The sequence below is a fragment of the Chelmon rostratus genome, chromosome 23, assembly GCF_017976325.1.
Source record: "Chelmon rostratus isolate fCheRos1 chromosome 23, fCheRos1.pri, whole genome shotgun sequence".
Classification (NCBI taxonomy): Eukaryota; Metazoa; Chordata; class Actinopteri; order Chaetodontiformes; family Chaetodontidae; genus Chelmon; species Chelmon rostratus.
This window is the reverse complement of record NC_055680.1, coordinates 19,308,049-19,330,543: the sequence shown is the minus strand read 5'-3', so window position 1 is coordinate 19,330,543 and position 22,495 is coordinate 19,308,049. Positions and strand designations below refer to the sequence as shown.

The 22,495-nt window shown below is 50.3% G+C and overlaps 1 protein-coding gene across 1 annotated transcript; it reads left to right on the top strand.

Moving 5' to 3' along the window:
• The first annotated feature begins 341 nt into the window (after positions 1 to 341).
• On the top strand, positions 342 to 19,154 carry corin (corin, serine peptidase). The gene is made up of 24 exons (XM_041965776.1): positions 342 to 404; positions 2,343 to 2,487; positions 5,757 to 6,089; positions 6,644 to 6,755; positions 7,231 to 7,335; positions 7,615 to 7,841; positions 7,939 to 8,052; positions 9,112 to 9,219; positions 9,620 to 9,730; positions 11,500 to 11,622; positions 11,715 to 11,825; positions 12,071 to 12,302; positions 13,188 to 13,330; positions 13,474 to 13,581; positions 13,715 to 13,828; positions 13,993 to 14,103; positions 14,552 to 14,675; positions 14,834 to 14,962; positions 15,280 to 15,329; positions 15,833 to 16,019; positions 17,009 to 17,171; positions 17,250 to 17,358; positions 18,405 to 18,538; positions 18,739 to 19,154. Exons 1-24 carry the CDS (start codon positions 342 to 344, stop codon positions 18,919 to 18,921), a joined length of 3,339 nt encoding a protein of 1,112 aa, XP_041821710.1. The 3' UTR covers positions 18,922 to 19,154.
• The last annotated feature ends 3,341 nt before the right edge of the window (positions 19,155 to 22,495 follow it).

The window sequence follows — 22,495 nt, the reverse complement described above, 5'->3', positions numbered from 1 at the left end:
CACTTGACCGTGACTTGTGTTTAATCCCGTGTTAAGGCTTCGTCACGTGCAGACAACCTGAGCTGTGTGTGTGCGTTCATTAATCCCGGTGGGGACTTCCTGTCACTGTGGGGGCCTCAGGTGTGGGGTGAGGGGGCTCGTGTCCCCGCGGTGTGTGTGTGTGTGTGTGTGTTGGAGAGAGAGTGGTGAAGCGTCACAGACTTTAAACGTGGAGGGAGGGGGTGGAGCTGGACTCTGGGGGGGCGGGGCCACCGTGTCTCGTGCTCGGGTAGGTAGCGGAGCTGCTGGCGCGCGCTGGGCAGAGGGATGGTCTCGCGCTCGGCAGCGGCCAGCATCGGGTCATGTTGTCCGCGCGGCTGGAGACCTGTCCGCGTGTCACCTTCAGCGGAGCGGGAGCTGCGGCGGTGAGTCCCTCTTCTCTGGTCCCCCTTTCCTCCGCGCTGCTGTCCTTGAGTCTGTCTCCTTGTCTCTGTCCTCTGTCTTCATGTCTTCTCTCTGTCAGTTGTCTTCCTCGCCGCTCGGTGATGAAGGCTGCTCCAGAAACACGAGCTCGAGCTCAAACTTAATAAGTTCGCGGGTGATGAATTTGATCGGCCGCCGTTTGTCCAGCGACACGTGATGATGAAGATTTTCTCCTTCATCTCATCAGAAACAAAGAGTTTCATCGCTGATGAAGAACGAATCACAGCGTTCAGCTGTTCCTGTCACTCAGTCCCGGAACTGGACTGTGATTCCTGTCCTCAATCTGCCGTTTGTCTCTCAGTGAGTCAGAAAACTGAGACATGTCCATCACCGGTCCACGAGCTCCAGGAGACAAACAAAGATCCGGTTTAAGAGACGCACAGCTGCTCAAACATCTGGAAGCTGTGAGTGTTTTCTGTCTGCTTCATGAATGAGTGTGAGCTCAGTCCCTGGAGACAGGGACAGTCAGTCAGGACCCAGAAAGTGTCCTCAGGTTGGGGGTGTTAGTTTTCTGAATGAATGGCAGCGACCGGTGGAAAGCTTCAGAGAGTCCCAGAAATAAACATTTCTCCTTTTCATGATCGATTAATCAATGACAAAGACAGTTTCCCACAGTCCAAGAGGACGTCTCGCAGCGTGTCCCACCAACAGTCCAAGAGGACGTCTCGCAGCGTGTCCCACCAACAGTCCAAGAGGACGTCTCGCAGTCTGTCCCACCAACAGTCCAAAACCCCGAAACCTTCACTGAAGCAGGGAGCGACCGCTCGTCTGTTTCTGACAGCCTGCAGGTCGTTGTTCTGATGTTCAGATCTTGATTCAAACTCAGGATTTGCAGTTTGTTCCGGACTAAAAGGTTTAGTCGAGTCCGGATTTGAATTCAAAGCCTGATGAAACGTTGAAGCGGCGCGCTCTGATTGGCTGCTGCGTGCAGAGAGCAGGATCCCTGCAGCTCATTAATGTGGAGCTCAGTTTTCTGCTGATGGACAGGGATCAGTGTGTGTCAGAGCAGATCATCAGACGCCTGGAAAGAAAAACGAAGCAGCAGCGATGATGATGATGATCAATGATGATCGATGATGATCGAGTGATGACGTCACATTTCTGAGACTTAAACGAGCATTATTCTCTGATGAGCTGAGAAAACAAACTGCAGGTTAGAGGACAGCTTTGCAGCTGCTGGGGGGCTGACAGTAACAGGCTGGATCTGATCTGAAGTCAGCGTCTTTGTGGGCTCCTGTTGCTTTGGAGGCTTGTGGACGTGAACAGGGTCAGTGTCACATCAGTGACTGTGGGCGTGGATGAAGTGCACATTATTCATTATAAGTCTCTCTCTGTGTGTGTGGGGGGTCAATCAACGGCTGTGTTGAACAGAGGGGGGCTGCAGGCAGCAGTATATACACCCGAGTGGCTGCTGAGTGGTGTCGAGTGTTGGCTCGTCATCATATCGCTTCAAAAATAACTTCAAGTTGTCCAACGGAAACTCTGAGAGGACAGAAACAGCCAGGTCACCCCCCCCCCCCCCCCCCCCCCCCCCTCCTCTCCCCTCCCCTCCCCCTCCCTCTGCCTGCTCGTTAAAAATAACCTGGGGGAGGGGGCGGGCCTTACGCTGGTCTTAGTGTGTCGAGCTCTCCTTCAGTTAGCGCTGCTGGTAATGTTAGCACCCCCGAAGAAAACTGTTTCCTGCTGGGACGTCTCACACACACACACACACACACACTCACACTCACTCACACACACACTCTCACACACACACACACACACACACGGACTTCGTGAGAGAAACTCCCTGATTGGTAGAAAGCACCTGCTGATGTCATGACCTGGATTGAGCTGTTTGCTAAAGTCCGATGAAAGTGAACTCGTCTCCATGTGTCCTCCAGACTCGAGGACCCGAGACAGGGATGGGCGGGGAGCCGTGTCCTCACAAGCTGGGATCGACCAATCACCTTCGACTTCTCCTCTACATCCTGATTCCTACTGTGAGCCTGCTGGCCGGCCTGCTGCTGCTCGTCCTGGCCCTCACAGGTAGACGCACGCACGCACACGCCCGAGCACACACACACACGCGCACACACACACACGCACGCTGGTTTCTGTATGGAAGGAAATTGACGACAAATATTTTGAGTAACCATGAAAGTAACCGGTGCTGCTCTGCCTGTAAGTGGACCGTCAGCGGCGGCAGTGACCCGTTCTGACCACCGGATGGAGACAAAGAGTCTTTGAAACTTACGATCTGTTTGCGAGACGTCAGCGTCATTCTGAGTCGAAGATTTAAAAGTCGTTACGAGCTGTTTATCATCGTAGCCGTGTTAGCTTTGTGCTAACCGCTGTTTCTAGTGTTTTCTCTTTCTTCTTTTTCTACTTTTATGAATAATTACTTAACTAATAAATAATAATAATCAAATAACATTAACATTAAATAAATTATTACAAGTTTCTTCCGTTTCTTCTTGGAGAGGAGGTCGGATCAAAAGAAGGAAATGAGGGAAGGGTGAAAGGAAGGAAAGATGGATAAAAAGAAGGGAATGAGAGAAAGGAAAGATGGCTCGATCGAGGAAGAAAGGAGAGGAGGATGTCGGATGGTAGGAGGTTAGGGTTAAAAGATGGAAGGATAGATGGACTGAAAGAACGAAAGAGAGCAAGGAAGGAGGAAAGAAGGAGTGTAAAAGAAGAGAGCAAGGAAAGATGGATGACAGAAAGCAAAATAAGGAGGGAAGTAAGGATGCATAGAAGGAAGTAAGGATAAGAGGAATGAAAGGAAAGATGAGAGGAGGATGGATGGATGCTGAACAGACTGATGGAGGACAGGAGGAGAGATGACACATATTCATATTCTCTAATTAATTCACAGGCGACTTAATTACATCAAATGTGGGTGTGTGTGTGTGTGTGTGTGTGTGTGTGTGTGTGTGTCAGTCATGCTTCCTCTCGTCACCATGACAGCAGGGAGTCCCTCAGCCAATCAGGAGCAGAGGTTAACGTCTCAAACATTCAGACAGAAAGAATTTCAAGTATTTACGCAGGTAGTAAAACTGAACCTTCTCCTCCTCCTCCTCCTCCTCCTCCTCCTCACCTCCTCACCTCCTCTTTTACTCCTTTCATCTTCAATTTCCCCTCTTTCTCTCTTCCTGTCCTCTCTTCTGCCTCATCGTCTTCATCTCCTTGTCCTCCATCTTGATTTTCCTGTCTTCGTTACCCCTCCTCTTCGTTCTCTTTCCTCCCTCCTCCTTTCTTTTCACCTCCATTGCTTCTTCATACTTTCCTCTCCTTTCTTTCTTTCTTTCTTTCTTTCTTTCTTTCTCAAACTAAACAACAACGAACATCTGAAGGATTTTTTTAAAGCCAGACAAACTGCAGAAACATTTCCACACAGTGTGAGGTCTTCCTCTTCTTCCTCTTCTCCTTCTTCTTCTTCTACTTCCTCTTCTTCCTCTTCTTCCTCTTCTCCTTCTTCTTCTTCTCCTTCTTCTTCTTCTTCTTCTCCTTCTTCCTCTTCTTCCTCTTCTCCTTCTTCTTCTTCTACTTCCTCTTCTTCCTCTTCTTCCTCTTCTCCTTCTTCTTCTTCTCCTTCTTCTTCTTCTTCTTCTTCTTCTTCTTCTTCTTCTTCTTCTCCTTCCTTTTCTTCTTCTTCTGCAGCTGTTTTCTGTTGTCTCCTCCCTGACTCATTACACACTCTCCATAAATCTGTGCGTGCGTGCGTGCGTGTGTGTGTCTCTGTGTGTGTGTGTGTGTTTCCTCTCCATTAAGCAGCTGATGGTCTCTCAGTCTTCAGATCTCTCTGTTTCCTCCGTCTGTTCTCTCGTCTTTCATGTTGATTCCAAACAGCTGCGACTCTGAAAGCGAACAGGAAGTGATCACCTGATCTGACAGAAACTGACCTGGAAACAGCACAGAGTCAGAACATTTACTGTCTGAGCTGTTATTAAATCTGCTGATTCTGGATCAGATGCAGCAACACGTTGAGACAGGAGCAGCTAAAACACCTGTCTGGATGGTTCCACAGGTGAACCGGCTGATTGAACAGGTGATACAGGTGATGGGGTCTGAATGATCCTGAAAGACTCAGTTTGATTGATCATTGATTCTGGTTCTGTTGACGTTCTCCAGAGTCCAGACTCTCAGGATCAGGTTGTGTTAAAGACGATCAGTTCACACAGTCTGTTTATTCTACCTGCACAGACAGGTGAGTCAGGTGTGTGTGTGTGTGTGTGTGTGTGTGTGTGTGTGTGTGTGTGTGTGTGTGTGTGTGAGAGAGAGAGACAGATGAAATGTAAATGGATCAGTCTGTCTGGTTCACCATGGTAACTGGATCACTCTGACACTATTCATAGAAATTTCCCACTGAACACATCAGTACTCAGGCTGTGTGTGTGTGTGTGTGTGTGTGTGTGTGTGTGTGTGTGTGTGTGTGTGTGATACAGCAGTTGCTGTCTACATGCCTGTCACAGTACGTTTGTCCTGTTAAAATACACACAGAGGAGGAGCGTCACCACGTGGAGCTCAGACTCGTCCTGATTGGACTCTGTGAGCTCAGGTGCAGCGGTCTCGCCCAGACGGTGGTTTTTCTGGACCCGTCAGTCCGACCTGGTCCTCTGCCCGAGCAGGTCACGCACAGACCTGCTGTTGTTTTCCTGTTTGTGAGGTCAGGCCTCCGGCTCTGTCATATTATGTCTCACTCCACCCTTGCTCCGCCCTCACTCCGCCCTCACTCCGCCCTCACTCTGCCCTCACTCCGCCCTCACTCTGCCCTCACTCTGCCCTCACATTCCGCCCTCACTCTGCCCTCACTCCGCCCTCACTCTGCCCTCACTCTGCCCTCACATTCCGCCCTCACTCCGCCCTCACTCTGCCCTCACTCCGCCCTCACTCTGCCCTCACTCTGCCCTCACATTCCGCCCTCACTCTGCCCTCACTCTGCCCTCACTCCGCCCTCACTCTGCCCTCACTCAGCCCTCACTCCGCCCTCACTCTGCCCTCACTCCGCCCTCACTCTGCCCTCACATTCCGCCCTCACTCTGCCCTCACTCAGCCCTCACTCTGCCCTCACTCCGCCCTCGCTCCGCCCGTCTGGATGGTGTTTTTGGTGGCATCTCATTCAGATGAGAGCTCAAAGCAGGGTGTTGGAAAACGTGTCTTTGTCCGCACGCCCTCGTCGTGTCGCTCTGCATCATCCAGACCACGGCGCCTCTCTGTGATTGGCTCAGCTGTCTCAGAGGGATGGTGCCAGTGATGTGATTGGATCCCGATCTGAGACGCGACGCTTCCTGTTCTGACATGTGTGTTTTTTGCAGGTATATTTGGCAGCAGCCTCTTGGACTCCAGCCCCCTCCCCTCCCCCGAGCCCATTGCCGACGGCGACCCTGGTTACCACGGCAACAGCACAAACCACCCCTCCGTCTTTGAGACGGGAAACGTCACGGCTTTGCTACGAAGCCATAGCGACGATGACATCACGCACAGAGGTAGCAACAACACATCGGCTGCTACCACCGTCGTTCCTACGGCCTCCTCCTCCTCCCAGGCCCCGCCCACTCAGCCCTACACGACGCCTCCCGATTGGCTGTCCTCTGTGACGTCACTGACCACCACCTGGCCGATCAGCGCCACCTCAGCACCTGACTCAGGTATCAACCGCCGCCGAGCGTAGCTCTGACAGCAGAGTGTGTGTGTGTGTGTGTGTGTGTGTGTGTGTGTGTGTGTGTGTGATAAATCGTTCATTCAGTTTCTAGTTTAAAATTCCCCTCGTCTCTGTCTCTGTCTCTGTCTCTGTGTCCTCTGCTGTCCTTCAGTGTCTCTCTCTTTAGTTGAGGTGAATGCTAATGAGCTTCAGACTGTCCTGCCCTCTGATTGGACGCTGGGTGGTCACCAGACTGACCTCCAGCTAACAGTTCAACCAGTGTGGGCCTTAAATGACTCCGCTGTAAACCCCCCCGCAGCAGTGTTAGCCAGATATTGGGAAAAGGTCGCGGGTTAAAATCAGTACGTTAGTGTTGCGTACGTGACGTCGCTTCAGTACGTCACAGAGGTTAACGATGACTTTCGGTTTCATCTGGGACGGGAACAGCGGCCTCCTTCTTTGCTCCCGTCAGCTACCACCACTAGAGGTCGCTGCCTGTAAAGTTGGGTCGTAAACAGCTGCTTTTCTGTGTTGTACCCTCTTCTTCTTCTCTGTCTCCAGGTAGCTGCCAGCTGATCGCGGAGCCTCAGTGTCACATGCTGCCCTACAACCAAACATGGCTGTCCTCCTCCGTCGCCGTGGTGAAGAGCTCTGAGGTGGACATGTTGCTAAGGTAACCACATCTAAAGACGAGCAGGCAGGTCGCACACTCTGAGAGGACACAGTACGATCATCACCAGGATGAACGACTCACCTGTACCTGAGTGACGAGTCAAAGGTCACCTGACAGCTTTCAACCAAATATAAGAACTGAAAATCTGCGAAGGCAGCGCTGTAGAACAGGAAGCTCTCAGACAAACTCCAAATATTAGATTTATTCTCCGAGAGAAGAGAATTATCTTATTCTCATGTCATCAAAGCACGATGAAGGGTCAGAGCCAGCCGTAAGTAACCAAAGAGCTGCCGAGACCGGCCGAGCTGCCGCTGCAGAGCCTCGAACACGTGCTGGAAGTCTAAATGTTCTCTTTCTCACCTGAAGACATGTCAGACCTTCAGTGAGCGTCGACGGCGTCCTGATCAAACACGTTGTTCCTGTGGACTGAACTTGTCTCGATGTGGACTGACGAGGTTTTCTCAACGTGTTGCAGGTTCTTCAGCTACCTCAGCAGACTGTCCTGCTACAGACACATCATGCTGTTCGGCTGCTCGCTGGCGCTGCCCGAGTGTATCGCCGCTGACGACGAGCACAGCAGGTACGACGAAGGTCCAGTGAACAGAAAACCACACTGAGAGTTTTTACACAGATGGTTACACGCACTGTAGGACAAATGTGTGTGTGTGTGTGTGTGTGTGTGTGTGTGTGTCTGTGTGTGTGTGTGTGTGTGTGTCTCTGTGTGTATGTGTGTGTCTGTGTGTGTGTGTGCGCACGCGTGTGTGTGTGTGTGCGCACGCGTGTGTGTGTGTGTGTGTGCGCGCGCGCGCGCGCGTGTGTCTGTGTGTGTGTGTGTGTATGTGTGCGTGTGTGTGGTCAGGCGGGTTGTGCTGCCCTGCGCATCGTTCTGCGAGGCGGCGAGGGAAGGCTGCGAGCCCGTCCTCCAGATGTTCAATGCCTCCTGGCCCGACTTCCTCCGTTGCTCACAGTTCAGCAGTGTCACCTCTGCTGTGTCGCCGCCATCATCATCGTCACCATCGCCCACGGCAACAGCAGGCCCCGCCCCTTCAGCCTGTTACACACCACGACAGATCAAAGGGAAACCCTGTGAGTAACAACGTGCACACACGTTAGTGTTTTAACGTCTATACTGATCGGATGGTTTGATGACATCACTGCTCTACCCTCTCTCATTGGTTGACAGCTGTCTGTGGCGGGAAGGACCACTTCCTGTGTGCAACAGGGATTTGTGTCCCTCAGAAACTGGTGTGTAATGGGTATAATGACTGTGACGACTGGAGCGACGAAACACACTGTGGTGAGAGACACACACACACACACACACACACACACACACACACACACACACACACACACTGTATTGTGACCTGTATAAATAGCAGCGGGAGTTTTCCGCCTGTTGTCGTGGTGATGCATTTGCAGGTGATTGATTGGATGACAGTGGTGTTCCGGAACTGTTTGTGTGTGACATGAAGGGGGTTGTCATGGCGATATAAGGACAATGTATGCTGAGACCACTGGAATGTAGAGAGAGAGGGGAGAGAGAGAGAGATTTCTCTTTGTCTGTTTATGTCTCTCGCCCTCTTTCTGACCTCTCTTCATAAGAGGAGGATGATTCCTGCCATGAATTTTCTAAACGAGACAAAATCAGACAGCGAAAGGACGTAAAATGACAAAGAGAAGGAAGGACAACAAAGACTAAATAAGACTGAATGTGAGACAGCAGGAGAAGAACGAGACAACTGGACGACGAAAAGTCACACAAAGAGAAAGAAGAAGAAAAGAAGTGAGCTGAAACAACGAGTGAAAAGAAAAAGTTTATAAAGAGAGAGAGAAAGAAAATTTGACCAAACGAGAAAAAGTAAATGATGAAAGAGTGAAAAAGACAAAGTGGGACAGAAAGAAAAACAGAAGGCGGGACAGGAAGTCACCTGTGAGGGAAAAGACGTGAAGAAGTGATGTCACCTGTCTGTCATTCATTCAAACAGAGTCTGTGACACATTTCACCCTGAACAACAACAACAACAAACAAACAAACAACAACAAAAAACATCATCAACAACAACAAACATCAACAAACAACAACAAAGACAACAAATAACAACAACAACAAACAAACAACAAACAACAACAAAAAACAACAACAACAAACATCAACAAACAACAACAAAGACAACAAATAACAACAACAACAAACAAACAACAACAACAAACATCAACAACAACAAACAACAACAAACATCAACATCAACAAACAACAACAAAGACAACAAATAACAACAACAAACAAACAAACAAACAAACAAACAACAACCAGTGCATGGTGTGCTAACAGGTAGCATCTCTCTCTCTCCAGTGTGTACAGATGGAAAGTTTCAGTGCAACACTGGTCGGTGTCTCTCGCCCACTCTGGTCTGTGACGGCTATGACGACTGTGGAGACCTGAGTGATGAACTGAACTGTGGTGAGACGGGACAGAGACACAGAGAGAGAGACAGAGAGAGACAGAGAGACACACAGAGAGAGACACACAGAGACACAGAGAGAGACAGAGACACACAGAGAGACATAGAGACACACAGAGAAAGACAGAGAGAGACAGAGACACACAGAGAAAGACAGACACACACACAGACACTAAGAGACACACAGAGAGACACACACTCAGTCTAAGCCATCTGGAATATGTCCTGTAGTGTCCAGGGCCCTCACAGTCATGTGTCCAGGGGCCCATTGTGTCCATCTCAGGAAAACCTTTGCTGTCTCTTTGTGCGGTCTGATTGTATATTGGTGTATGTAGCTGTCTGCTACACTGCTGATGTTTTAATGTGAAACACATGTCCGTCTCTGTCTCTGTGTCTCAGTGTGTGATCTGGCTCGTGAACACCGGTGTGGTGACGGCCGCTGCGTGTCCAGAGACTGGCTGTGTGACGGAGACCACGACTGTCTGGACAAGAGCGACGAGCTGAACTGCTGTGAGTTTGAACGTTTGTCCAATTATCAATTAGACAAATGACGAGGTGAAAGTGTCCAACAGCAGGTAGAAATGAAGACGAGCCAATGGAAATGAGCAGAATGTTTTTTTTGTTCTTATCCCAGCTGCGGACCCCTCGATCATTACTACAGATGTTCACACCGACTCTGTTCTGTATTTGGACCACAAAGACATGATCACTGTTCCAACCCTGGTTCTCAACAGTCTGGACTCTGTGAACCATCAGTAAACCAGAATCAGTTGTTTCCAGTCAAACTGAGTTTCCTGAAGTGTTCCTGAGTCCAGGTATTAATCTCTTCATCCAATCACGTGTTGACAAAGTGTTGACCCTCGCTCCATCCTCGCTGTGAACCACTGAGCCTTTCAGTCATGATGCTATCACCTGTTACCAATCAGCCTGTTTACCTGTGGAATGATCCAAACTGGTGTTTTTGGAGCGTTCCACATCTTTCCCAGTCTTTAGTTGCTCCTGTCCCAACGTGTTTGAAACGTGTTGCTGCGTCAGATCCAGAATCAGCTGATATTTACAGAAATCACTGAAGCTGATGAGCTCAGACAGTAAATATATTGACTTTGTGCTGTTTTCAGGTCAGTTTCTGTCAGAAAGGTGAGCATCACCTGCTGTTTGTTGATGGTTCACAGAGTCGCAGCATCTTTGGAATCAGGTTGTCCAAGAATCAAAGAGAAGCTGTTTGTGATTTAAAAACCAAATGAGCAGCACAGTCAAGATCCGTTTGAGACTGTTCCTGCTCGACTGGGCTGCCGCGTTGGCCGGCTAACGTCTGCGAGCTAACATATTAGCTCACGTCAGCGCAGCTCCTGCCCTGAATGAACCGTCTCTCTCTGTCTGTCTGTCTGTCACTCTCTCTGTTTCTGTCTGTCTGCCTGTCTGTCTCTCTCTGTCTCTCTCTCTGTTTCTGTCTGTCTGCCTGTCTCTCTCTCTCTCTCTCTGTCTGTCTGTCTGTCTCTCTCTCTGTCTCTCTCTCTGTCTCTGTCTGTCTGTCTGTCTGTCTGTCCCTCTCTGTCTCTCTCTCTGTCTGTCTGTCTTTCTGTCTGTCCCTCTCTCTCTGTCTCTCTCTCTGTCTCTCTCTCTCTGTCTCTCTGTCTGTCTGTGTGTCTGTCTCTCTCTCCCTCTCTCTCTCTGTCTGTCCCTCTCTCTCTGTCTCTGTCTGTCTGTCTGTCTCTCTGTCTGTCTCTGTCTGTCTGTCTGTCTGTCTCTGTCTGTCTTTCTGTCTTTCTGTCTCTCTGTCTGTCTCTCTGTCTATCTCTGCCTGTCTCTCTGTCTCTCTCTGTGTCTGTCTCTCTCTCTGCCTGTCTCTCTGTCTCTCTCTCTGTCTGTCCCTCTCTCTCTGTCTCTGTCTCTCTGTCTCTGTCTGTCTGTCTCTCTGTCTGTCTGTCTCTCTCTCTGTCTGTCCCTCTCTCTCTGTCTCTGTCTGTCTGTCTCTCTGTCTGTCTGTCTCTCTCTCTGTCTGTCCCTCTCTCTCTGACTGTCTGTCTCTCTGTCTGTCTCTCTGTCTCTCTCTCTGTCTGTCTGTCTCTCTGTCTGTCTGTCTCTCTCTCTGTCTGTCCCTCTCTCTCTGTCTCTGTGTGTCTGTCTCTCTGTCTGTCTGTCTCTCTCTCTGTCTGTCCCTCTCTCTCTGTCTGTCTGTCTCTCTCTCTGTCTGTCCCTCTCTCTCTGTCTGTCTGTCTCTCTCTCTGTCTGTCCCTCTCTCTCTGTCTCTGTCTGTCTGTCTGTCTCTCTGTGTGCAGCCTGTAAGAGTCAGGGTCTGTTGGAGTGCAGGAACGGTCAGTGTATTCCTTCGGCGTTCCGTTGTGATGGAGAGGACGACTGTAAAGACGGCAGCGATGAGGAGCACTGCAGCAGAGAGCAGAGTGAGACACCTGTCTGCCTCACACCTGTCTCACATCTCTTCACCCACCTGCTTCTCGGACTCTTACCATGTGTCTGTGTGTGCGTTTTCCAGCTCAGGGTGTGTGTGTTCCCGGCCAGTCCAGCTGTATCTCCACTTCCTGTCCGCCGGCGTGTGGGGGGGGCGGCGCCCCCTGCGACCCCCGAACCAACAGCAGCGGCTGCAGTGAGTGGAGGCTCTGCAGCGGGAAGCACACCTCTACACTGAAATACTTCGTATATGTGATTTTATCAAGTAAAAGTACCTCACAGCTGGTTCACTGCATCCAGCTGTTAACCTGCTGTTTGCAGTGTAGGTCCAGGTCTCAGGGCCAGTCCTTGACGTGAAGGTGTCTTCTGTTCCTGTGCTCTGGTTGAAGATGAGTAGGAAATGTCTCCCTCTGGTGGTGACTCTGCCTCTCTGCCTCTCAGCTCGCTGTGAGCCCATCAGCCTGGAGCTGTGCATGAACCTGCCCTACAACCTGACCAGCTACCCCAACTACCTGGGTCACCTGTCCCAGAGAGAGAGCTCTGTGTCCTGGGAGTCGTCCCTGTTCCCCGCCCTGGTCCAGACCGGCTGCTACCAGTACCTCATGTTCTACGCCTGCACGCTGCTGGTCCCAAAGTGTGACCCGGTCACCCTGCGGAGGGTCCCGCCCTGCAGGTCAGCAACTAGCTAGTCTGTTAGTTAGTTAATCCTCCAGTCAGTCTGCAGAGGCTAAGATGCTATATGTGAGGTAGTAAGTGGTCTTTCAGTTGGTTGCAAACAGAAGTCAGACTGTATGGAAGCTAATGAGAAAATGAATCTGCTTCTCTCTCGGTTTATTCGCTCAGTGAACAGTTTCCTGATGAGTTCGTGGTCTCAGTCACTAGTTTCAAGTCTTCTTCAGTTCAGCATGATGTCCATTTAGTGAATTATGGTCTCATTTAGAGTAAAACAGACCATAACGCAGGGTCACGACCATGGGGGCCTGTCAGTGAGGATAGAGGCGTCGTAAAGCGTATCCGTGGCGCTGTGCACTGTCAAAAACCCGTCACCCTGTTTCTGGCTGTTTTTGTGTGTCTGTGGTTTCGTCTCAGAACTTTGATCCTTCAACAGTGTTTTCAGTTCTCAACAGTCTGACAATCAGCTGTTCATTTCGTTTTCAGCCTGTTTTTTGCTAGCCAAAATTAGCATCCCAATTAAAATCACAGGTAATGTGAATTACGGATGTACCTCGCTAACCAAGCTAGCAAGCTAGTGATACTGTTAGCTGATAGCCTAGCTCTTCCTCTCAGCATTTAGCTGTATGTTCTTTAGCAACATGTGCTGAGGTTAGCACACCAGGCTAGCTGATTGGCATGCTAGTCAGCCAGTAAACAGAAGTCCCTTACACTCGGTTGTTTGGGAACAGTTTGGGTTCCTGGTCAGCTTCAACAGCAGCGCAGAGAATTGTGGGTAACGTACATTTGTTTTTTGTTGTGCTGTGACTCCGAAACCTGGATCTGAACCGAACTGTGACTTCTGTGTACTGCTACATCTCTGTTCTTACGTCTCCCTGCCCTGCAGGTCATTGTGTCGTAATGCCAAGGGGAAGTGTGAGTCGGTGCTCGGCATTGTGGGATTGCAGTGGCCTGAGGATTCTGACTGTAGTCAGTTTCCAGAGGAGGGAGGAAACACGACCTGCCTGCTGCCGGAGGCCGGAGTGGACGGTACTCACTGTGTGTCTGTTTGTCCTCGTGTCCATGCTGGGTGGGACTTTCTGTCTCTTCTCATGTAAACTGTCTTTTAAACGATTTCCTGTCACATTTCGCTTTGCTTCCTGTTGTTGTTGTTTTTGGTGCCTCGACAACAGAGTGCTCCCCCAGCCACTTCAAGTGTCGGTCAGGCCGCTGCGTCCTGGCAACCAAACGCTGTGACGGACACATGGACTGCGATGACCACAGCGACGAGGACAACTGTGGTGAGACGCACACATTTCAAAATAAGAGCACTCAGAACACTGTGGCCTAATGTAAGAGCAGCAGGTACCTCATCGCGAGTCCTGCATACTGATTCAGGTCCACGTTTACCACGTCGCTGTCTGTGTCCGTCAGGCTGCTCTGAGCGCGCTCTGTGGGAGTGTCCTGGCAGTAAGGTGTGCATCAAAGCCAGTATGATCTGTGATGGGTTCCCAGACTGCCCCCTGATGGTGGACGAGGCGAACTGCTGTGAGTCTCTCTGCCCGGACCTCACAGGCAGATGGAGTATTAATGCCGTACAGACATAACACACTTATTGATTGAATGATTATTGGATGACGTCGTCAATCTTTTGTCAGTGATAATCAACCTGTTGATTGAGTTATTGATCATATTTATTAACGTTTCTTCAGCGGTGTGCAGAGATAACGAGCTGTCCTGTAACAACCATCAGTGTGTTCATCGGACTCTGTGGTGTGATGGAAGGAAGCACTGTTCAGACAGCTCTGATGAATGGAACTGTGGTACGACACACACACACACACACACACACACACACACACACACACACGCACGCAGACACACACAAACTGACTGACACACACACACACACACACACACACACACAGACTGACACAGACACACACACACACACACACACAGACACACACACACACAGACACACACAAACTGACTGACACACACACAGACACAGACACACACACACACTGACACGCACACACACACACACAGACTGACACACACACACACAAACACACACACACACACACTCACACACTCACAGACACACTCACAGAGACACACACACACACACACACAGACTGACACACACACACACACAGACTGACACACACACACACACACACACACAGCCAACCTCTGACCCGTCACAGTGTTCCAGTGCCTGTGGTGTTGTTGATCAGGTTCTGTATTGATCTGTCGTCTCTCCAGTGTCTCTGTCCGATCGATCGGGTTCTGTACTGACAGTGTTCAGGACTGCAGCAGAGTATCAGGTCTGTGCGGACGAGTGGAACCACGATCTGAGCAAACTGACCTGCGACCAGCTGGGACTAGGGTAAGGTTAGTAACACACACACACACACTTCAGAGGACTGAACCTGTAAGCTTTATGAGTCCCCTCAGTGTGACTGTGTGAACATATGTATGTCCCCACAGCAGCAGTAAACACGCACACACACACACAGATGACCTACAGCCAATGTTTTTCTGCAGAGTTCCCTCCTCCGTTTCCATGGTAGCCGACCAGCCCGGAGTCCCGGGCCGTCGCCGTTGGTTACACGTCCATCCTGAGTGGAACCTGAGGAACGGATCTGCTCTGCAGGCCCGGCTGGAGAAGAGAAGGTAACCGGACACTGGTCCTGGAAACGACCCGGTCCTCTGTCCGCCAGAATGTGGTTCACGAGTGTCTGATCGTTAGTGAAAAAACTGTTCGGACATAATGAAAACTGTGTATTTATACTCACACAGGGTGTCAGGTGACCATGCTGCCAGTATTCAGTTCTCTTTACTGTTTGCACTGAGTCTAACTGCCTGTCTGTCTGTCTGTCTGTCTGTCTGTCTGTCTGTCTGTCTGCCTGTCTGTCTGCTGCCTGTCTGTCTGTCTGTCTGTCTGCCTGTCTGTCTGCTGCCTGTCTGTCTGTCTGTCTGTCTGTCTGCAGTCATGCGTGTCATTCCAGGAGGAGAGTGTCGGTTGTTTGTACCAGAGAAGGTAAACCTTTCTTCTTCTTCTTCTCATCAGAACTCTTTCATTTTTAACTCGGGATTATTCATTGATCATTTCATGTGAAAATGTGTAAAAGGGATTTTATTGATTAATCTTCAAAATAAAAAAAAAACAGATAAAATGGCGACAACAAATCCCTCGAGCACAAAACAAGACAACAGACAAACCCCACAAAGTATTCCTTTGACTGTGAGGAGACAGGTGGAAGCTGGAACAGGAGAACGGAGGCACCTGAAGGCATCAGCACCTGTTCCTGCTCCGTGTCATTCCGCATTCGACCATCAGGTGGAGCCAAAGTCTCAGAAACCCGATCAGTCACATTGATGTCACAGTCGAGTCATGACAGCGAGCATGTTTTGATCACACGTCAGGTGTCCAGGTGTCCAGGTGTCCAGGTGTATTACTGATCTGTGAAGGCTGATGATTTTAACCCTGAACAAAGTCACAGACATTATCTACGGACTAACACTCCTCTTCCTCTCCGTCAGAGTGTGGGCAGCGCCCGGCCGTGGGCGTCTACCCTCACAGGAAGAAGAGGATTCTGGGAGGCCGGGTGTCGCGGCGGGGGGCGTGGCCGTGGCAGTGCTCGCTGCAGAGCGGCCAGAGCGGTCACGTCTGCGGCTGTGTCCTCATCGCCCGGAGGTGGGCCCTGACCGTCGCACACTGCTTCGAGGGGTGAGACAGACAAACACACACACACACACACACACAGACACACAGACACGCACACACACACACACACACAGACACACACACACACACAGACACACAGAAACACACACACACACATACAGACACACACACACGCAGACACACACACACAGACACACACACACAGACACAGACACACACACACACACACTGACACAGACACACACACACAGACACACACACAGACACACACACACACAAACTCACGCACAAGCTTCAACAGGAGTCTGATCGACCACTGAGGATCTGTGTGTGTGTTTCTGTGTTTCTGTGTGTGTGTGTGTGTGTCTTTCTGTGTGTGTGTCTGTGTGTGTGTCTGTGTGTGTGCGTGTGTGTGTTTGTGTGTGTGTATGTCTGTGTGTGTGTGTCTGTGTGTGTGTTTGTGTGTGTGTGTATGTCTGTGTGTGTGTGTGTGTGTCTCTGTGTGTGTGTGTGTGTCTCTGTGTGTCTGTGTGTATGTCTGTGTGTGTGTGTGTCTGTGTGTGTGTGTGTGTGTCTCTCTGTGTGTGTGTGTGTGTGTCTGTGTGTGTCTCTGTGTGTGTGTGTCTGTGTGTGTGTGTGTGTGTCTCTGTGTGTGTGTGTGTCTCTGTGTGTGTGTGTGTGTCTCTGTGTGTGTGTGTGTGTCTCTCTCTGTGTGTGTGTGTGTGTGTCTGTCTGTGTGTGTGTGTGTGTGTGTCTCTGTGTGTGTGTGTCTCTCTCTCTGTGTGTGTGTGTGTGTGTGTGTGTGTGTGTGTGTCTCTGTGTGTGTGTGTCTGTGTGTGTGTGTGTGTGTCTCTGTGTGTGTGTGTGTCTCTGTGTGTGTGTGTGTGTCTCTCTCTGTGTGTGTGTGTGTGTGTCTGTCTGTGTGTGTGTGTGTGTGTCTCTGTGTGTGTGTGTCTCTCTCTGTGTGTGTGTGTGTGTGTGTGTGTGTGTGTGTGTGTGTCTCTGTGTGTGTGTGTGTGTGTGTGCACCAGGAGGGAGAGTGCAGAGCTGTGGAAGGTGGTGCTGGGCCTCACCAACCTCGACCATCCAGGTGTCCACAGTCAGAGCCGCGGGGTGCGCTCCATCGTCGTACACCCACGCTACAACCGGGCGGTGGTCGACTACGACATCAGCGTGGTGCAGCTGGACTCCGAGGTCAGCGTCAGACATGCAGAGTATTGATGATCAGCATTGATTGGACGGTATTGATCAGATATGTTGTTGTGTTTTCAGGTCGAGGAGACGGAGTTCGTCAGACCGGTGTGTCTACCTGAGCTCGGCCAGCTGCCCTCACCTGACTCCTACTGTTACATCACAGGCTGGGGTCACATGGGCAACAGGAGTGAGCGCGCACACACACACACACACACACACTAACAGAAACACAGAAACACACACACACACACACACACACACAGAAACACAGAAACACACACACACACACACACACAAACACAGAAACACACACACACACAGTGAAACACAGAAACACACACACACACACACAGACAGAAACACACACACACAGAAGCACAGAAACACACACACACAGAAACACAAAAACACACACACACACACACAGAAACACACACACACACAGACTAACAGAAACACAGAAACACACACACACACACACACAGAAGCACAGAAACACACACACACAGTGAAACACAGAAACACACACACACACAGAAACACAGAAACACACACACACACTGAACTCAGGTTGAGCGTCCAGCAGGACGTTGATGTGAAAAAACACTGAAGGCAATTAAACACAGCACATGAGAAGCAAACTGCTAAAACTAAAGCTAAACACGTCTCACACTGGATTAGCATCAGTTAGCTTCTAAACTGCAGTTCCATCATTCCCTGGGTGGTAAACAGGAAGTATAAAGTTGCCGGGGAGTCAACCATGTCCTGTTAGCAGCTTCTGTTAGCAGCTCCTGTTAGCTGCTGCTGTTAGCAGCTCCTGTTAGCAGCTCCTGTTAGCTGCTGCTGTTAGCAGCTTCTGTTAGCAGCTCCTGTTAGCTGCTCCTTTTAGCAGCTTCTGTTAGCAGCTCCTGTTAGCAGCTCCTGTTAGCAGCTCCTGTTAACTGCTCCTGTTAGCAGGTCCTGTTAGCTGCTCCTGTTAGCAGCTCCTGTTAGCTGCTCCTGTTAGCAGCTCCTGTTAGCAGCTTCTGTTAGCAGCTTCTGTTAGCAGCTCCTGTTAGCTGCTGCTGTTAGCAGCTTCTGTTAGCTGCTGCTGTTAGCAGTTCCTGTCGCGTCTGTGTCAAACGTTGTCTGATCAGATTTAATGATGCAAAGTTTTCTAAAGCAAATTAATGAGCTCAATGAGCTGTGTGTGTTTCTGTGTGTGTGTGTGTGTGTGTGTGTGTGTGTGTCCAGTGCCCTTTAAGCTGCAGGAAGGCGAGGTTCGGATCATCTCGCTGTCTCAGTGTCAGTCTTACTTCGACATGAAGACCATCACTCCCAGGATGCTTTGCGCCGGTTACGATGCTGGAACCGTCGACTCCTGCATGGTAACATCTGCACTCACAGCTGGACGGTTTCTGAATGAACTGCTGCTCAAAAAGATTCAGACCGGCTCTGAATTCAGATCAATCAATCGATTAGTTGTTGCTCATAATGATGAAAAATGTTACAATTACATCGGAGCAACTTGAACAAACAAAGGTTTTGTGTGTGTGTGTGTGTGCGTGCCTGCCTGTGGTGCGTTCAGGGCGACAGCGGCGGCCCGTTGGTGTGCGAGGAGGACGGCGGTCGCTGGACGTTGTTCGGCCTGACGTCGTGGGGCAGCGTGTGCTTCAGTAAAGTGCTCGGACCCGGCGTGTACAGCAACGTGACGCACTTCACCCCCTGGATCCAACAGCAGATCTACATCCACACGTACCTGAGCGACTGACGCACACACTTCCTGCTCCGAGCTCGCTGCTTCCTGCCTTCAGCATTCCAGGAGGAAGTGATGTCATTGTGAACGTCACACACACCGTCAGTTCCTCGACCTGTGCCTATATCTATACTGATAGCCTTCAGATGCTAGCTGCAGTGTGGCAGCAGTGTAAACTTGTATTACAGATGCTAACTAGTTAGCCGGTAGAGCTGTTGCTGTCACACTCATTTAATTAACACGAGTGATTTCTCTTCCTCTCCAGCTCTGTCGGATTTATTTCTGATAAACATCTTTACTTCCTGTCTGAGGTTTAGACGCTGCAGAATACTTCATGCTGAAATTTAAATACTCATGTATTTGTGGCGCTGAGTATTCTGACTTTAAGTGGTTTGAATTCCTGTCGTTTAGATTTCAGGTCAAACGTTTTCAGTTTCCATCGTTCACGAATGATTCATTTTAGACCCGAAATTAAATCAAGCTGCTCAGATTAAAAGTCACTCACATTAATCCAGACGTCAAACTCTTATTCCACCCCCTCCCCGGCTCCACGCCACCAGAAGCACACGTCCCCCGGCCCACCTACCCCCTGCTCACCTGCCCCCTGCCCACCTGGGCCCCTCCCACCTCCCCACCTGCTCCCTGCTCACCTGGGCCCCTCCCCCATGCCCCCAGCGCACCTGCCCCCTGCCCACCTGCCCCCAGCCCACCTGCCCCCTGCCCACCTGCTCCCTGCCCACCTGCCCCCTGCCCACCTGCTCCCTGCTCACCTGGGCCCCTCCCCCATGCCCCCAGCCCACCTGCTCCCTGCTCACCTGGGCCCCTCCCCCATGCCCCCAGCCCACCTGCCCCCTGCCCACCTGCTCCCTGCCCACCTGCTCCCTGCTCACCTGGGCCCCTCCCCCATGCCCCCAGCCCACCTGCTCCCTGCTCACCTGGGCCCCTCCCCCATGTCCCCCATGTCCCCCTGCCCACGTGCTCCCTGCTCACCTGGGCCCCTCCCCGATGCCCCCCGCCCACCTTCCCCCTGCCCCCTGGCCACCTGCACCTGCTCCCTGCCCACCAGGGCCCCTCCCACCTGCCCCCTGCCCCATGTCCCCCAGCCCACCTGTCTCCCAGCCCACGTGCTCCCTGCTCACCTGGGCCCCTCCCCGTTGCCCCCTGCCCACCTTCCCCCTGACCCCTGGCCACCTGCCCACCTGCTCCCTGCTCACCTGGGCCCCTCCCCGATGCCCCCTGGCCACCTGCCCACCTGGGCCCCTCCCACCTGCCCCCTGCCCCATGTCCCCCTGCCCACCTTTCCCCCTGCCCCCTGGCCACCTGCCCCCTGGCCACCTGCCCCCCCCCCCCCCCCTCCTGTGTGTGTTGGACACATGGTTGATCCATTGATTGTATTTTTTTTCGTCACAGTGTTCAGGTGTTCAGCACTGAATTTCTAAAAGCTGCTAGCTAAACAAACCAGTTGAGCACTCAGCTCCCACAATGCTTCACTCTATAGTGCCTGTACTTAAACCTAGCAGTAAAAAACAACCTCGTTACCTGTACAAAGTCGTACTGTATGTGTGTGTGAGACAGAGAGGATTTTGTTGCTTCTAAGCACACTGGCAATTAATTTGGGCAACTTTGTTGGACGGCATTAATCAGCGAGCTTTGTTCACACGGTGTGATTTATTTACGTTTTATCCCACATGAAGCGACTCAAAAGACATGCTAACCCTCCTACAGGAGATTTTTAATCTTGTGCTGTGAGGACTTCACTATTTGATTAACCACGTTAGCAAATGTTAGCAAAACAGTGCAGTCTTAGCTAGTAATTTAACAAACTAATTTGCTCGGCTTGTGTAGCTTTAAAAGAAGTGGTTTTAGCTAGGTGGCTACGGCTTAAGTTAGCCACCAGACTCGCTAACACAAATACTGAACTGCCACGTTAGCGCCAGCTAGAGTGTGAAGCACAAATGTAGCAAATTTCCACTTTAGACAATTCATTGTGTTTTCATAAATTTAGCAAATGTTAGCATTAGCTTTCGCTATGTATGTATGAACCATTCGGATCAAGTTGTGTCATTTTAACAGTAGCAGTTTTAAGTAGCGAGATGCTATGGCTAAAGTTAGCTAGCAGGCTCAACTAACACAGAAAAGTTAGTGGTGATATGAGGAATAAATCAGCTGACTGCTAAAGTTAGCTCGGCCGGAGCTTTAAATGGGTCAGACTCAGACTCTGCTGACTGCTTTGGGGGTTTTTTGAATCGTTTTCCTCTTTCTGTCGGACTTGGCTGAGGACATCAGGTTTTGGATGATGGCGAGGTTCATTCAACAGATTATTTTCCCACATTTCTGCTTCCAAGCTGACGTCCGTCACATGAATCGAGTTAAATTAGCCTCTGTAACGAGTTCGACAGCTGTCATTTACATTAGATTTAGATTTATTTGTCCTTTGCAAGTCCATCCGGCCTCGAGAATATGACAGGATGGATGCAACAACATCCAACCACCAACACACTGTCACACTTACATGCACAAACACACAAAGTCAGGCTCATTACAAGAAAAGAAAACAGATTTTACCGCCCATAACACCAAACATATTGTTCTGTCTTTAAAGTGTTTAAGGGACGTCACACCCCGCAGTAAACTGGCTGTGTGAAGCTCTGCTGCAGTACTTCATGCACAGTAATGTTAGTTTGGTCTGATCAGTTGAAGTAATTAGTGACCACAGAGAGCGAGGAGGTCTAATCTTCAGAGACGACCACACGGCAGCAGCTGACTCGAGTTCATACTGGACCAAACCATGTGTTTGTTTAGGGGGGGGCAGAATCCCTTATTGGAGATTTTAAGTACTGTTGTTACAATCAAGAGGAGAACTAACAAAAGTCCCAGAGTTGCCCAACAGGTTGCCCAACAGGTTGCCCAGTGTGCCCTCCACGCTGACATCGAACTGACATCCAGAACATTCCAAGTGGTTGTTGCCGTTTTGTGTGTTTGGTTTTTTAAGAGTATTTTTCTACAGCTGTTTGTATGTCATGCTTATTACACAGGGCTGTGTGTGTGTGTGTGTGTGTGTGCGTGCGTGCGTGCGTGCGTGCGTGCGTGTGTGTGTGAACATACACTCATGGCATATGTTTGTATGGGATCTGGTTTGTGTGCGTTTCTCATGTCACTTCCTGGTTTAGCTGTTAGGACTTTGTTATGATGATGAAGATGAGGATGAAGAATGTCCTTGTTGAATTATTTGGATTTAGATGCTTTATGGACAGACTGTCTAATGTTTCTGTGTAATCTGTGGATATTTGGTTTGTATCACCTTGTACCCCACCAATAAAAGTATACACACACTCTATCGTGTGCGCGTGTGTGTATTTGGGCGTGTGTGTGTGTGTGTGTGCGTGCACGTGTGCGTGACTCACAGCCTGCATGCAGCCCTGTCACTGTACATTCAGTCTGTTTCCTCTTCCTCTGGTGCAGACGTGAGGATGAAGATGTCTCAGTGTTTCATCACGTCGTCCGCTGAGTCGCTGACTTCCTGTTTCTGGTTGCAACCTGTGACGCAGTCCATGTGGAAGAAAGAAGAAGAAAGCATCCTCCCGCCGAG

Excerpts from the sequence above, each read along its gene's own strand:
- corin (XM_041965776.1), top strand. The coding sequence starts at position 342 with ATGTTGTCCGCGCGGCTGGAGACCTGTCCGCGTGTCACCTTCAGCGGA. Across the intron at positions 2,488-5,756 it reads GCTCGTCCTGGCCCTCACAG|GTATATTTGGCAGCAGCCTC; the intron begins GTAGACGCACGC and ends TGTTTTTTGCAG. Across the intron at positions 13,829-13,992 it reads GGTGGACGAGGCGAACTGCT|CGGTGTGCAGAGATAACGAG; the intron begins GTGAGTCTCTCT and ends ACGTTTCTTCAG.